The sequence below is a fragment of the Nansenia antarctica genome (assembly GCF_963989245.1).
Source record: "Nansenia antarctica genome assembly, chromosome: 4".
Taxonomy (NCBI): domain Eukaryota; kingdom Metazoa; phylum Chordata; class Actinopteri; order Argentiniformes; family Microstomatidae; genus Nansenia; species Nansenia antarctica.
The window spans coordinates 25,295,427-25,311,097 of NC_137689.1; the positions used below are offsets into that span (position 1 = coordinate 25,295,427).

The 15,671-nt window shown below is 45.6% G+C and overlaps 2 protein-coding genes across 2 annotated transcripts; both read left to right on the forward strand.

Annotated features, from left to right (window-relative positions):
* The first annotated feature begins 10,688 nt into the window (after positions 1-10,688).
* polr2j (RNA polymerase II subunit J) lies at positions 10,689-12,251 on the forward strand. Its single transcript, XM_080528811.1, has 4 exons — positions 10,689-10,797; positions 11,126-11,215; positions 11,308-11,482; positions 11,958-12,251. Exons 1-4 carry the CDS (start codon positions 10,745-10,747, stop codon positions 11,991-11,993), a joined length of 354 nt encoding a protein of 117 aa, XP_080384937.1. The 5' UTR covers positions 10,689-10,744; the 3' UTR covers positions 11,994-12,251.
* A 216-nt stretch (positions 12,252-12,467) lies between these two features.
* Positions 12,468-15,519, forward strand: alkbh4 (alkB homolog 4, lysine demthylase; the record flags this gene model as incomplete). Its single annotated transcript, XM_080528403.1, has 3 exons — positions 12,468-12,575; positions 12,772-12,960; positions 14,577-15,519. The coding sequence occupies 3 exons, from the start codon at positions 12,468-12,470 to the stop codon at positions 15,096-15,098; spliced, it is 819 nt and encodes a 272-aa protein (XP_080384529.1). The 3' UTR covers positions 15,099-15,519.
* Between the last annotated feature and the right edge of the window lie 152 nt (positions 15,520-15,671).

Here is a 15,671-nt window from a genome sequence, read left to right on the forward strand (position 1 = left end):
CAGAGCCTGTCCATGGGTGCCAAGGTCTTTCAGCAGCCTAATGGTGGAAGAAGCCACGAAACCTCTGCATCCCACTTCACCCGGATAGACTTTTGCCTTCCATCCTCGTTGTTGAGCGTCTGCTGCCAGTTCTGTGTAGCGCAGTTTCTTGCGCTCATAGGCCTCTTCAGCTGAATTCTCCCACGGGACTGTGAGCTCTATGATGTAAACAGACTTCAGTGAAGGGGACCAGAGTACCAAGTCTGGTCTAAGGGTGGTGGCTGCAATCTCGGGTGGAAAGATTAGTTGCTGGCCAATATCGATTAGCATCTTCCAATCCCGGGCCATGGCTAGCTGTCCAGCTTCTGGTTTGGTTGGAGGATGGTTGGACTTTTTCTGTCCCTCTCGCATGAATGTTGGTGCCGTGATGGAATTGGTTGCTTTCAAGGGCAAGGAGTTGGTGGTATTCCTCTTGCTCTCAAGAGCTGCTGCCAGGCTCTTGAGGACCTGGTTGTGCCTCCAGGTGTAGCGGCCTTGTGTGAGGCTGGTCTTACAACCGGACAAGATGTGTTTGAGAGTCGCTGGAGTTGGGCAGAGGGCACAGGTTGGGTCCTCACCATACCACTGGTGAAGGTTCTTTGGAGATGGGAGCACATCATAGGTAGCTCTGATGATGAAGCTGATGTTGCTTGCCTCCATTCCCCAGAGCTCCCTCCAGCTGAGCTTTCTCCTTTCCAGACCTTCCCACCTCATCCATTGTCCCTGCTTTGCAAGAGAGACGGCCTTTGCGCTTCTTTCAGCCTCCTCCTGACGGCGCACCTCCTCGACCACCATTTTCCTCCTCTCTGATGTTGAGGCCTTACGCCAAGTTGGTTTACTTGCTGCAAGGCCAAAGCCTCCTCTTCCCAGCTGGACATGCCCCACGATGTCATTGTGCCTCAGGGCTGACGTAGCATGCTGCACCGCGTCAGATGGTGTCCATTTCCGTCCAGTTATAAGGGGTGGTACAGCATTGCTGATGGTCTGGTCTCTGGAATCCTTCAACGTCATCTGGAGTCTTACTTTAGAGCACTTGTACTCTTCGGTGAGGCTCGTGATGGGTAGTTCAAGGACCCCTTTTCCATAGAGGCCGATGTTGGTCAGACAGCGTGGGACACCGAGCCATTTCTTCACATATGAAGTTATGGTTCGCTCCATCTTCTCCACAGTTGTTATTGGGACCTCATAGATAGTGAGTGGCCACATTACCCGAGGGAGAAGTCCAAATTGCAGGCACCAGAGCTTGAGCTTCCCTGGCAGTAGGGTCTTGTTGATGTTTTCCAGACTGTTGGTGATGTCCTGCCTTAGCTGCTGCACTTGGTCTTTGTCCCTGAGGCTTGTACCATCTACCCAGGCTTTTTACAGGTTGCTCTAACACTGTTGGTATTGGGTCGTCCCCAATACAGAACTTCACGTTTTTAAGCTCTCCCTTGACTATAGAGATGCTTTGTGACTTGCTCGGCTTGATTTTCATCCGGGCCCACTTGATGTTCTCCTGCAGTTTTCCAAGTAGCCGCCTGGTGCATGCTGCAGTAGTGGTCAGAGTGGTCATGTCATCCATGTATGCTCGGATAGGTGGAAGGCGGATCCCGTTCTTAGTTCGCTCACCCCCGACCACCCATCTTGAGGCCCTGATGATGACCTCCATGGCCATTGTGAAGGCCAGGGGTGAGATTGTACAGCCTGCCATGATGCCTACTTCTATGCGCTGCCATGATGTTGTGAAGTCGGCTGTTGTGAAGCACAGTTGCAGGTCTTCGAAGTAGGCTTTTACTAGGGTAGTGATGGATGATGGAACGTGGAAAAAGTCAAAGGATTCCCAGAGGAGGTTATGGGGAACTGAGCCAAAGGCATTGGCCAGGTCAAGGAAGATGACATGGAGGTCTCTTTTGTCCTTCTTTGCTGCTTGGATCTGGTGCCAGATCATACTGGTATGCTCCAAGCAACCAGAGAACCCAGGAATGCCGGCCTTCTGTACGGATGTATCGACGTACTTGTTCTTCACCAGGTAGGTGGACAGCCTCTGTGCTATTACGCTGAAAAAGATTTTCCCTTCAACGTTGAGAAGGCAGATTGGCCGGAATTGACTGATGTCTGTCGCATCCTTCTCCTTGGGAATTAGCACACCTCCCGCCCTTCGCCACGCCTTAGGTATTAATCCCTTCTGCCACACTATCCTCATGAGCCTCCAAATATAGCATAGAACATCTGGAGCGTTCTTGTAGAGCTTATACGGTACTCCATTCGGCCCAGGGGCTGATGCTGATCTTGCGCGCCATACTGTATTCTCTACTTCCTTCCATTTTGGAGGGCCAGTCTCCAGGTTGACATCAGCAGGTTGAATAGGTGGGATGTCATGTGGGATGACTAGCTGTTCGTGCCTTTTCGTGTCCTGGTGGACCTTTTCCAGATGTTCTTCAAGTTCCTGCTTTGGAGTTTTCAGGATTCCGCTTTTTTCCTTAACGAAGAGATCTTTGACGAACTTGAAGGGTTTTTTATAGAACCGTGTTCTTGTGTGTTCCTTCCTCTTGCGAAGTTTCCTCAAGTTCTCCGCTCTTCGCAAGGTTGCCAACCGGCATTTGATGTCCCCCTGGAGTAGCATGAGACCTTCTCTCTCTGCATCAGAGGCCTTCTTCCACTGCTTTCTCAGCTGCCTTCTCTCTCTGACCAGTCTTTCGATCTCTTGCTGCCTCCTGGATTTGGCTGGCGCTGGTGTTGCTTTGTCACTTCTCCTAATGTTCACTCCAAAGCGCTCTTTTCACTCCAAAGCACAGATTTGTTCTCCCCCGTCAAAGTACAAAAAGATTTGGACAGTCCTTTATTCCAGCTGCACTCCGACTCTACAACCAGGCCCTGCAGGGTGGGGGAGACCTGGAGCTGAGAGGCCGTTAAGACTGCTACTTGGACTATACATGCACTTGAGCACTTTATCTTGCACTGTTTACTTATTGAGCCTGCACTGTTTTATTTATTTATTTATTGAATGTTTTCTGTCTGCCCTACTAAGCTGTTTGACAACAAAATTTCCCCATTGGGGACAATAAAGGTTTTCATCATCATCATTCTCCGTAATGGTAGATGATATCGCCGATCCGGTCAAGCTTTTTCTCTGCTGTGCCCACTTGTTGCTCCAGGATTTTTATCAGGTCGTTGTTGACTGTTTCCCACTCTCTCTTTTCAACAGCTTTGGGCCATTTCACACTCGGTCTGTGCCCTTTGATCTTTTCCTCCTTAAGAGGTCTCTGTGGTTGGGTAGGTTCCTCCACCGGCATTTCTGTGCTTGTATTATCCTCCTCAGTGACAGGGGTGCTGATGCTCTGCGAACTTTGGTTTTTGTCCCGTCGCTGTGCTTCAATCGACTGATTTGACTGGTTGCTTCGTAAGAAGTACTGGTCAATGCGAGGCCCTTGTCTCTGCTTTCTCAAGCACCCTTTCTTTCCTTGGTGGATCTTCAACCCCCTGGCTGATGTCATTTTTTCCCAACCACAGGTGCACACCTGAAGTGAGTGTCCTGCTGCTGCTGCGGTTGTCTTGTGTGCCGTGTTCGTGCTCGTAGTCGTGTCCGTTCCTGGGTCTGTAGCCGTGTTGTCAATCGTTGAGCCATCTTGCGCCCCCGCTCTCGCAGGCTCTAGGGGTATGTTTCTTTGTTGACTTTCTGTAGCATTTGGCGGGTGTCTTCAACAAACTGAAACAGCGTCGGAGACTGCCGCCATGGGTAGCTAGCCCATGACAGCCGCAGTGGGGTCTATTCCCTCCAGTATGTAGTATAGCGTCTCTTTTCAACGCCACTTCCATTTGGCATGAGAGACTATTAAATACACACACACATACACACATTTTGTGTAATCTTTTTTTGTGTGTGTGTGTGTGTGTGTGATAGTATGTGTTTGTGTGTGTGGGGATGGGTGGGGGTAGTGTGTGTCTGGGGAGGGGGGGGGGGCTTTTCTTCAAAGCAGTAGTTGTCCATTACTGTGTCCTACAGGTCAATCTAGGCAGCAGCCACTGGACCATCCTGTCAGTGAGACACGTGGCTGAATAAACAGTACGTTTCTACATCTGTCTCACCTCTTCCCCAGACTCTTGGTTTTCTTCTCACTTTTCCCAATTCTCTTCTCATGCTGCCTCTCACTATCCTTAACATGCTGAGAGTAGTAGACAGGCTTGATAAACATGCACTCATACCTCATAGATAATTCATGGCTAGGAGGTTTTAGATGGGGAGACTATGGCAACAGCTCCTCATCTCGTTATAACAATTTTAGAACATTTCAATATCTAAAGCCTTTTGGAGTCTTACAATAAATCTACCTGGGGGGCCACTCCTGCCCCCTCCTGGAGCAACTTCTGAGAATTCTTGGTCAGGTGGGTGATGGGGGCGTAGGAGCAATAGGGCTGGGAGGAGTTGGGGTCCTTGGGATATTCTGGGTGGGAGGAGTTGGGGTCCTTGGGATATTCTGGGTGGGAGGAGTTGGGGTCCTTGGGATATTCTGGGTGGGAGGAGTTGGGGTCCTTGGGATATTCTGGGTGGGAGGAGTTGGGGTCCTTGGGATATTCTGGGGGGGAGGAGTTGGGGTCCTTGGGATATTCTGCATGTTAAAGGGGACCACAGGAGTATATTCGGATACGGCAAAGCTCTGGACAGCTTTTTTAACTTACTGATTTATTGCTGTACAATCAACTTGTCAGTCAGTCAATTGTTGGAATTTTGTATTTTTGCTCTATGCACAGGTTCAGCCATAGTCGGCGCCTTTAGAGCAATTATGGGTTAAGTGCCTTGCTCAAGGGCACATCTGATTGCTAGCCGGCCTCTCTAGCCTCTAGGCTACCGCCGCCCCTCAGTCTGGGCAGACACAAGGCCAGAGCACCCTCCAGGGAACTGGAGGATGACAGACAACAAAGAAGCTCTTTCAGGACAGTACTAATTACTGTTTCCTGTATATTGTATTACTGCACATTAAGGACACATGATTTGGCATCCTGCAAGAACCTGTATATGAGTAACTCCCCCAGCTCTGGACCAAGTGTTTTCTCTTCGCTTTGAGGAGTCTGTTCTTAGTCATGGCGTTCTACAACATTTATGCCCTCCTATGCTCACTGCAGCTCATGCAGACCGTCTGCCACCTCTCAAGGTCACTCTGCCATTTCTGAAGGTCCACTACCTCAAGATAAGCATCACTGCAGTTTCTCTGCATCGTATGGATGGGTGTTTTGACTTCCAAGTCCATCTGCTCAACGTCCTGTTTTCTGTCCACATTTGTAATCCCTCTGACCGTCCTCCTGCCTCTTCCCCATCCACTTTTCCTTAAATCCCCTAAGGCACCCCTACCCATACAGCCTCTCTTCTTCTCCTCTCTGCTTCTCACTCTCCAGTTGGCCTCTCTGAGGTATTGATCGGGGTACACACACACCCACCCACCCACCCACCCACACACACACACACACATATATTTCTAACTCCACTGTTACACCAGTACATTCTGTGGCCCCCACCACCATCCAAGTTGCCCATCCCTATGTTAGACCATAGACCGTTACCATGGTAACCAGGTGTCAAGCCACTGTGTTAGCTAGTCAACAAACAAACGGCCAGAACAGAAAAAACTATTAATGTTATGGTTTAGATGTTCAGATGTGGAGTGACAGTGTGAAGAGATGAACATGTTGATGTAAGATATCTGTGTATTGTTAAATCTGTAGGCTACATGTTTTCCGAGTGGTCTTGCCATGTCAGAGAAAGGGCTGCCAGTAGCCATGTCCCAGTGGTGCTCTTAGACCTGTCGGAAACGTGTACTGTATATAGTCCTGGTTGAATTTGCTTACAGCAAGCACACTAATTACTAACTTTTGTAATGAAATCACAAAGTCGCACATTATTTTTTTTGCTTGCTTTTGTTAAAGAAATGCTGGCAAGTGTGTGTGTGTGTGTGTGTGTTGTGCAGATGGGGGTGTTGGGCATGAAGGGGTGTGTTTGGGAAGGGTTGTGGTGTGTGTGTGTGTGTGTTGTGTGTGCGTGTGTGTGTGTGTGTGTGTGTGTGTGTGTGTGTTTGTGTGTGCCTGTCTGTGTGTGTGTGTGTGTGTGTGTGTGTGTGTGTGTGTGTCTCAATGTCAGTCAATCAAACACCTTTTTTGTGTGTAATGTGTAATATTTAAAGTAGGACACTTTGGACTTCTTTTTCTCCTCTTTCCTCTCTGAATCCTTCCTCATAACCTCCAACTGCCACTTCAGGCTGTCCAGCTGCTTCTTGCTCTGGAACTGCAGCTGCTGCAGCTTGTTCTGGGAGAGCCACAGCTGATGGCGATGGGTGACCAGGTCCCTCTTCAGCGAGTCTACCTCCACCCTGCTCCTCTCCTCAGCCTCAGCCCTGCGCTGCTCCACCTGCAGCAGGCTGGGTCTTGGCCTGCAAGGACCTGCAGATGGGAGTTAAGGAAAGCTTTCTCCTTCTCCCACCTAGCTCTCTCCTTCTCACACCTAGCCTGGGCCACCTCCTGCTTGGCCTCTCTGTGAGAGCTTGCTCAAAGAGACGGTAGACGAGACCGTTTCTCTTAGCCGCCTCTGCTTTTGTCGTCTTGGCGACCTCGAGCAGGCTCGCCATGGCCAAGGTGAGCTCCCTCCCCATCTGGGCTAGGCCTGCTAGGGCCTGCAGGTGGCCGGCCATGAGGGAGGCTCTGTCCTTTCCCGACTGGTCTCTGTCCTTTTAGAACTTCAAGCAGGCCTCGTCCCTGCTCTTCTCCAGATCCAGCAGGGCAGCTCTGGTGAGGACCAGAGCCTCCTCAGCTGCCGCCAGCTTGTCCACCAGGCCCTCACTCTGCACTGCCTTGTCCTCTGCCTCCCTGGTGGCGTTGGTGGCCTCCAGGAGGGTCGCCCTGACCTCGGCCAGGCTCCCCTCCGTTCCTCCCTGGTGGCGTTGGTGGTCTCCAGGAGGGTCGCCCTGACCTCGGCTAGGCTCCCCTCCGTTTCTCGCTGTGCAGCGAGGGCCTGGTACTCCAGGCGAGGGAGGTGTGGCAAAAAGCATGTAAGCTAGCATAATGACTGGTTTCCTTTTACAAAAACACCACAAAAGGATCTGCCTGGCCAAATGAATCAACCATTGCTTTAGTTCATAATGTAATGATCTACCAGTCATGTCTCTGGGAACAACAGATGGTTCTGACCTGTATGGGAGGCTCTGGATTGGCTGAGACGTTAGCTAACTGTGTGGTGTTTGTCAGGGTCTGGAGTTTGTGGTGTGAACATTTTCTGGTTAACAAAGTCAGACAGTGAGTTAGATCAGAGCTAACGTTCGTAGCTGCAGTGGAGGAACCAATTAGCTATAGTAGTATTAACTGGTATACGGCTCCTTGCCATTCCACAAGCTATAACGTTAGTTGCTCCTTGGACCCTGGCGATCTGTGTGAAAAGTTAACTAGTTACTGTCATTAGATGTCATGTGATATGAACATTCCATGATTCATTACTGTACAACAAATGAGCCTGTAACCATTACTACCACAAATAGGACGATGATATACCACATAAAACTGAAACACTGTCTGCTGTCTTTGTCAGTTATTATTATATGGTAGTGGAGTATGAGAGTATGAGAGTAACGCCACATGGTGTCAGAATTTAAAAAACTACGAGATGGTGAAGTTTTCCCCCACCCGAGCCGTTCAACTTTGCTAGGCCGTTCGTCTGACTGGGCCGCAAGGAAGCAGCACTTCATGAGGTATAGGACAAAGTTAGCAAAGGAGGAGGAGGATCTCAGTCAGTGCATTGATTTATGCTATGGGACCGGAGGCAGAGCACGTCTTCAAGTCATTTGTTTTTGACGAGGATAACAATGAGTCAGAGGACTCATACTACGATGTGATACACACGTTTTCTACTGCAAAACGCTTTAGCAAAACGCAGAAGTGGCTATTGCTAAAGAGCGCAGTGGGCTGAAGATGGTCTCTAAGACCCCCGCCCCTCTTACCATCAGCACAGGAGCCCTCAAAGTCTGTGTACTAAGCCCCCTCATCTACTCCTTGTACACCCACGACTGCGTGGCCACTCACAGCTCTAACTCAGTGATCAAGTTCGCCGACAACACGACAATGATTGGCCTGATCACAGACGGCGAAGAGACAGCCTATAGAAGTGAGGTTGACCACCTGGCTCAGTACAGCCAGGTCAGTAACCTCGCTCTCAAAGCCGACAAGACCAAGGAACTGGTGGTGGACCTCAGGAAGAAGAGGCAGGCAAAAGAGCCCACCACCATCAACAGGTCTGCTGTGGAGAGGGTCAACACCTCACCTGGGATGAACACACCAACCAGGTGGTGAAAAAAGGCCAACATCACCATCTCAGGCAGGTCAAAGTGTTCGGCTTAGGACCTAAGATCCTAGGGGCCTTCTTCAGAGGCACAACCGAGTCAATCACTGTCTCGTACGGGAACTGCACTGCCCAAAACCGCAAAGCGCTGCAAAAGGTACATCGGAGTGGGGGAGGTGTGGCAATGTATATATTCAAAATAATTTGCCTTTCAACAGGAGGGATGATCTCGCAATGAGTCACCTTGAGGCTAGATGGATACAGATGCATCTACCTTATGAAAAACCTCTAATAATTGGATGTGCATATCGACCCCCTAGCTTAAATGTGAACTATTTAGATGAGGTATGTATTCGTTTAGATAATGCAACTGATGACAATAAGGAGGTGTTATTTATGGGAGATCTATATATTAATTGGAGCGATAACAAGAACAGTAACAAAACCAAATTACTGAGATTTACAGAGGGATGCAATATGAAACATGATAAGAAATGCAACAACATCTTCAATAAGGAATGGCATATGTACTGAGACATGCATTGATCTGATTTGTATTAGTGTACCACAACAGTGTTCAAGTGCTTGTGTGTTTCCTTTTAGTTGGTCGGACCACGATATTGTATCTATAAATAAAATAACCAAGATTTCAAAAAGACCACCCAGAGTAATAGTTAAGAGGAGTTTTAAGGGATTCAGTTGTGAGGACTTTCAGAGGGATTTAGCTGTAATTCCATGGGAATTAACATATTTAGAGGACAACTTAGAATAGATCACGCCTATGAATTCTTCACAAAACTTCTAACCGAAGTGATGAATCGGCATGCTCCAGTTAGGAAACGAACAGTTAAGGCCTGTTCCGCTCCATTGATAGATGAGGAACTTAGTAAAGTATTTATTGAGAGAAATTAGGCAAAAGCTGTATCTTTAAGATCAAAATTAGAATCTGACCAATAGATCTATAGAAAATTACGCAACAATACATTGATATTGAATCGAAATAAGAGGACCTCATTTTATAGAAATGCATTTATGGAGTGTGGGAATGACTCGAAAAAAACCATGGAATACAGTTAGAGGCTTGCTGGGAACAAAATGTCATTGCCAATCATTATGCCGTTTATTTTGAAAGCAAAATTAACAAACTAAGAAAAAGTATTGAATCTTCTAACTCTAAAGAATCTTAACCTGATTAACAATAATATCATGTTAAACAAAATGTGTTCATTCTCTTCTAGGCTACAATATCCTTGTTAACAACTGAAATGGTTATGCAATTGATAGAGTCACTTCCTGATGGAAAAGCTACGTGATATGATTTAATGGACAACATGTTATTGAGGTATGCTGCTACTCCTAAGATTGCTGCCCCCTTGAGGTATTTGTATAATAGGCAAGGTGCACGATCTCCACTACTTCCTGAAAGGCACCTGGCATGAACATATCCTGTCTCATCTATTGGTTTAATTGAATGAATGAATGAATGAATGAATGAATGAATGGTCTTTATTGTCATTGCTACAGTACAGGTACCAAACAACGAAATTTAGGAGGGGTGGCTCCCCTGGTGTTAGAAAAAAAAAACTTTAAAAAAAAAACTTTAAAAAAAATCACAAGAAGGGAAGGAGCTGGTTTACATAAATAAAGGCTATGTACACTATCCACTATACTATACTGTACAGATAGACGACTAGGGTTGTCATATTGCACAATAGTGTTATTGCACATTTATTTAAAGTGTCGCAGTTTGCAGGCTTGAAATGTACATATTTGTGCCTCAGCACTACACCTGATTTTTTCAGTCCAGCAGCTGCCATCAATCCGTCAGATGTAATCAGATGTGCGATAAACTGTTGGAACACACAGTGCACAGCTGATTAATCAATTAAACCAATAGATGAGACAGGATATGTTCATGCCAGGTGCCTTTCAGGAAGTAGTGGAGATTGTGCACCTAGCCTATTGGTCGATTGAAATGGGGGCAGTTTCCTAGGGTATGGAAGGAAGCTAAGCTATGTCTAATTCCCAAAACATAGCAAAGAACCTTTCTCACCAGAGAACAATCGCCCCATTAATTTCTTACCCACACTTAGTAAAACTGGAAAGTATAATTACCAATCATACCAAAACAATTAAAACAATATTCTTCACATTAAATGTTTGTGTGTGTATAAGTTGCTTTTTTGGGTCTGTCAAAGAGTAATGGTGTTCTGAGTAAAGTTAAAACATGTTCTGCCGATTGATGTGGGTTGATTTAATGCATTTATATGTATTTATATGTATTTATTAAGTGCAACCTTAATTTTTAGAGACTTTTATTTTGGAATTTGATCTGAATTGAAATCGGATGTTGGTCCCACCAACATTTCGTCCCTCATCCAGATCATTGCATCCGTTCGCACTCTTCTCTCTGGTCAGTAGCACTGTTCAAAGATGAACGCACCTCCGGCATTCGAGTCGTTTCTGTTGTTTGAAGGAGAAAAGAAGTAAGTTTGATCAAATGCATGAACATATTAGCTACGAGCTAGCTAGCTACCTTGTTGACGTTTCCTCGCAATACAGAACAGCGTAGTTAGCTTGCTGGCTAGCTGACTCGCTATCTTCCCAACTGTGTTTACTCAGTAGCTAGTCAGCATAACTAAACAATTATAGTTGCGTTTTTTGATAGTAGCTATCCGTTCGTTGTTTGTATTGCTCACCGATTTTTCAATAACTTAAGATTCTAGAAAGTGTATGCATTTGTTAATTCATTTGTTAAGTCATTCATTTCAGCTGCTAGATTTGTCAACCTTGTACACCTTGTTTTGGTTCCAGAATTACTATCACTAAAGACACAAAAGTCCCCAATGCCTGCCTCTTCACATTGAACAAAGAGGACCATACGCTTGGGAACATCATTAGACAGTGAGTGCAAGTGACAGCGTTTCATTTTGTATTTCTTAACATGCATTGATCATTCTTAAGCATCTCTCATAACTTTATTCTTCTGTTACCAGACAACTGCTCAAAGATCCCCAGGTCCTCTTTGCAGGCTACAAGGTCCCCCATCCTCTGGAGCACAAGATAGTTATCCGTGTCCAGACCACTCCAGACTACAGCCCACAGGAGGCTTTCACCAACGCCATCACTGATCTGATCAGTGAGCTGTCTTTGTTGGAGGAGAGGTTTAGGGTAAGTGCATGACACTATGCAATAACACTATGTGCAATATGACAACCCTCAACCCCTATGACAACCCTCGGTTACACAAGGTTCAGAGATAGGAAATGTTAGGATATGTATAGCATAGCATAGAGTACTGCACAGTTTTATTTGTATAGTGTATAGTGTACATAGCCTTTATTTATGTAAACCAGCTCTTTTCCCTTCTTGTTTTTAGTTTTTTTCCCCCCTAGCACCAGGGGAGCCCCCCCTCCCAAATTTCGTTGTATGGTACCTGTACTACATCAATGACAATAAAGACCATTCATTCATGACATGCATTTCAGCCTAATTGATAGGTTAAATTGCCATGTGCAAATGACATGTGTGGTGTGTATACCGTTAAGAAAGACCTATGTGGGTAACTGCATGAATGTGCATTTCAGGTGTGCCAATCAATGCTACATGGTGCGTCATGTTTCTTTTATGCCTTTTTATGTTCCAGGTCGCGATCAAGGACAAGCAAGAGGGGATAGAATGAAGATCGGTGTTCCATTGCAGAGGATGTCACTTTGAGTCCTCAATACAAAGAACTTTGCCTTTTTTTTAAAATCAGGATTCTCACAGAAAAGGATCGACCGCATCATCATTATCACATCATTTCATGGATGTGTTTCCAATACTGTTGTTTGTACAAATCCACATCAACATGTTTGAGTTTTAGCAAAACCCCAACATGATTATTTTGCCAACTGATTGTCATGGTTTGTTGTTTTTTCTACTTATAAATAAATAATGCTTGTAATAACTATTTTTCACCGATTAATTATAACCAAAGCACACTATGCGTAGTAGCAATGACTACACAGTGATACCACATTGCCGAACGAGCACATTTGATCAAATGTTCGGAAACCAGGATCTGACCTCGGTTTTACCGTAGGCTCCTAGGGTATGTGGAACCTTTTTGCAACTGGCAATTGGGGGATCCGATTAAGTGAAGGACACATGTTTAATGGCTGCGGTAACTACAACCACCAGCTGTGCTTGCAAGGGAATACGGAGTTGTTTGTTCTGCGAAAGTGTGAATGGAAAAGGAGAATTATACGAGAATGGTCCAACGGTAAGATTGTGTACTGAGCTAGCCGCAGTATTGGTCGTTGCAGTCATGAACTGGCTAGCAAACTGCCACTACTATCATAGCATAGCTTCACAATAGGTGTAGATCCCCTGTGGCACTGTCAACTCTGTACTTTTTAGCTAAATGTTTGAATATTGTACGTTTATTTAGCTAGCTAACACATGTGTTGTCTTTCTAGATACGACATGATTTTATTTATGACCCACTGTTGAGACTAGCCGTGCGAAATGACGGCGAGCAGCTGACTTTACCCTTTCCTGGAATCCATCTGTGGAATAACTTCATATCAGAAGAGGAGGAGGAAGAGTTGATCACAATCATTGACCTCGACGTCTGGAAAGAGTCGCAGTCTGGTCGACGGAAACAGGTTCGTTACTTACATTCCCCTGATGGGACAGTGATGGATTGTTTTCTCTCTCTCTCTCTCTCTTTCTCTCTCTCTCTCTCTCTCTCTCTCTCTCTCTCTCTCTCTCTCTCTCTCTCTCTCTCTCTCTCTCTCTCTCTCTCTCTCTCTCTCTACACACCAAAAGTTTAGATGTAAAATCAAACCATCACTAGAGAGTCTCAGCTTTTATTTGATGGTATTTGCGTACATTGGTTTCACTATTCAGAAATACAGCACTTTTTAGTGGCCCTATCAGGGTCCTCAAAAGTAATGGGACAATTGGCTTGACAGGTGTTTCTGCTAAATCAGCATTTGTGCAGACAGAGAGCTGTCAATGTCTAGTATTGATTGTAGGCTGACATTGGTGACTATTAACATGAGACCAAGTCAAGGAAGCCTTTGAAATCTGAAGGAAAAATACAACTCAGAAACATAGTTGCCAAAACCAACAGTCTGGAACAGCGTTAAAAAAAAGGGCTTGTAGGCCAAGGCAGACATCCACTAAAAAGCCTGGAGAGGTCTGGAAAAAGGTATTGTGGACACATAGGTAAGATTAATTATCATGTACCAGTTACTGATTACAAGGTGTGGAGCATACCACCTCATCTGTGAAGTGGGGGGGTGTTAATGTTAGGGCATGTAGAACTGGCAGAAAACATCTTGTCTGCTCAAGTACAAGCAAATGCCCCCAAATTGAATGAATATAATTCAATCTTCAGATTTAAATCCAATTTAACATGCATCCTGATGATACGATTTTAGGCAAAAATACCTCAAAACAAACAACTGAAGATGGCTGCAGGACAGAGCATCACCAAAGAAGACACCCAGTGTCTGGTCGCAGTTACTGCATGCAAAGGATTGTCAACCAACTACTAAACAAATGCTTAATTTTGACATTTGAGAAATCTGTCCCATCACTTTTGGGTACCCTGACTAGTATGCATAAAGAAAGTTTGTAGTTTCAGAATGGTGAAACCAAATCAATATGTACACAAATACCATCAAATAAAAGCTGAGAAATCTCTACGTTAACCTCATAGTAATTGTTTGATTTCAAATCCAAAGCAAAAAGAACAAAATGCTTCACATTACTTAGGTAGGGCAATGTTTGTTTCCAGCAATTTTATATGGAAGCATTTGGGTAAGTAGTCTCAGTCGGCAAGCAGCAACTTACACACATACATAGGGCTTTCACACCGCCAAAGAACCGTTCCGGTTCGCGTTCCCGAACCTAGTCTGGAACCGGCCGGCGCGTTCAGACTGAAAATAAATTGGTTGCGAGCCTGAAAAGTTGGTTCGCAGAATTTTATTTTTATTTTAGATACTCTAGTGGCAGATATTATCCTCATTTCCAGTGAAGTAGCTGCCGTCTTGTGATATTTGTGTTTATCCCGCCCCTTCGTCACCCAACGTTGATGACGCTGATGGTTCCGATTACACTGATATGAACGCGGGCTGGTTCGCCAGACAGCACCAAGGTTCGGAGGTTCCAGAACGGGAACGGTTCCTTGGAGGTGTGAAAGCCCTAACAGACACTGACAACTCATGTCACTCATAAAATCAGTTAACAATTCCCTCAATTCATTTGTTTACAGGACTTTGGGCCCAAAGTGAACTTCAAAAAACAGAAAGTGCGCTTAGCTGGCTTCTGTGGACTACCTCCAATCAGCCGTAATCTAGTGCTTCGGATGTCCCAAGAGCCTGTACTAGCAGGGTTCCAACCAGTGGAGCAGTGCAATCTGGATTACCTCCCCCAACGCGGGTCTGCCATTGACCCACACCTGGATGATAGCTGGCTGTGGGGGGAGCGTCTGGTCACCGTCAACCTGCTGTCAGACACCACCCTCACCATGTCCCTGGAGGAAGGCCTGGCAGAGCTGGGACAGGCTGGGGAGGTCAGGGTAGCCGTGCACCTGCCTCGTAGATCCTTAATAGTGGTCCACGGCCAAGCACGCCACCGATGGAAGCATGCCATTTATAGACATGACATTCATGAGCGCAGGGTGTGCTGTACCTACAGGGAACTGTCTGCCAACTTCATGCCCGGAGGAGAACAGGAAAAGCAGGGCTCTCAACTATTGGACATATCGCTGAGCTTCCAGGGGATACCAGTATAAAGTGAATTCAATATTTACACAAAAACGTTTAGTCTTGGCATCTGCACTGTAACATTGGGCCCCCAAAATCACAATGTTTTCCCTGGTTGTTTGAAAGCAGACACTAAAGTTGTTATTGTCCTTAATTGTTGAGCAAATGTAACCTTAAAATCTCTCTCCGCTCTCTGCTGTCATAGTACTTGTGTAGAATGTAACACATGAAGGCCTAGTTGCATCTCCTCCTTCACCCTCTTGCAGCTGTAGAGATGAATGGGAGCTGGGTTGAAAGGATTCACACAGTGATTTCAGTTTCAGTGCCTGTGGCCAAATGGTTCTTCTGTATTTCACATGCATAAATGTACGGTGCCTGGACATGCTGTATGCATTTTGAGCTACCTTTTAAACATTTTGTTGTACCTGTACAAAATGCACATTTGTTGTTTCTGAATGTGTAGTATTGATAAAGGCTTTCAGTATCTGGAGCATATTTTCATCTTTGTGTTTTATTTAAGTCATCGTGTTTTCCCTTTAGTTATATCAAAATGTATGCTTTGAATAATCTGTTGTTGAAATTATTCAGGGTCAGGTTTTTCG

Coding starts and splice junctions, on each gene's coding strand:
- polr2j (XM_080528811.1), top strand. CDS start 10,745: ATGAACGCACCTCCGGCATTCGAGTCGTTTCTGTTGTTTGAAGGAGAA. Junction 10,798..11,125: donor TTGTTTGAAGGAGAAAAGAA/GTAAGTTTGATC, acceptor TTTTGGTTCCAG/AATTACTATCACTAAAGACA. Junction 11,483..11,957: donor TGTTGGAGGAGAGGTTTAGG/GTAAGTGCATGA, acceptor TTTATGTTCCAG/GTCGCGATCAAGGACAAGCA.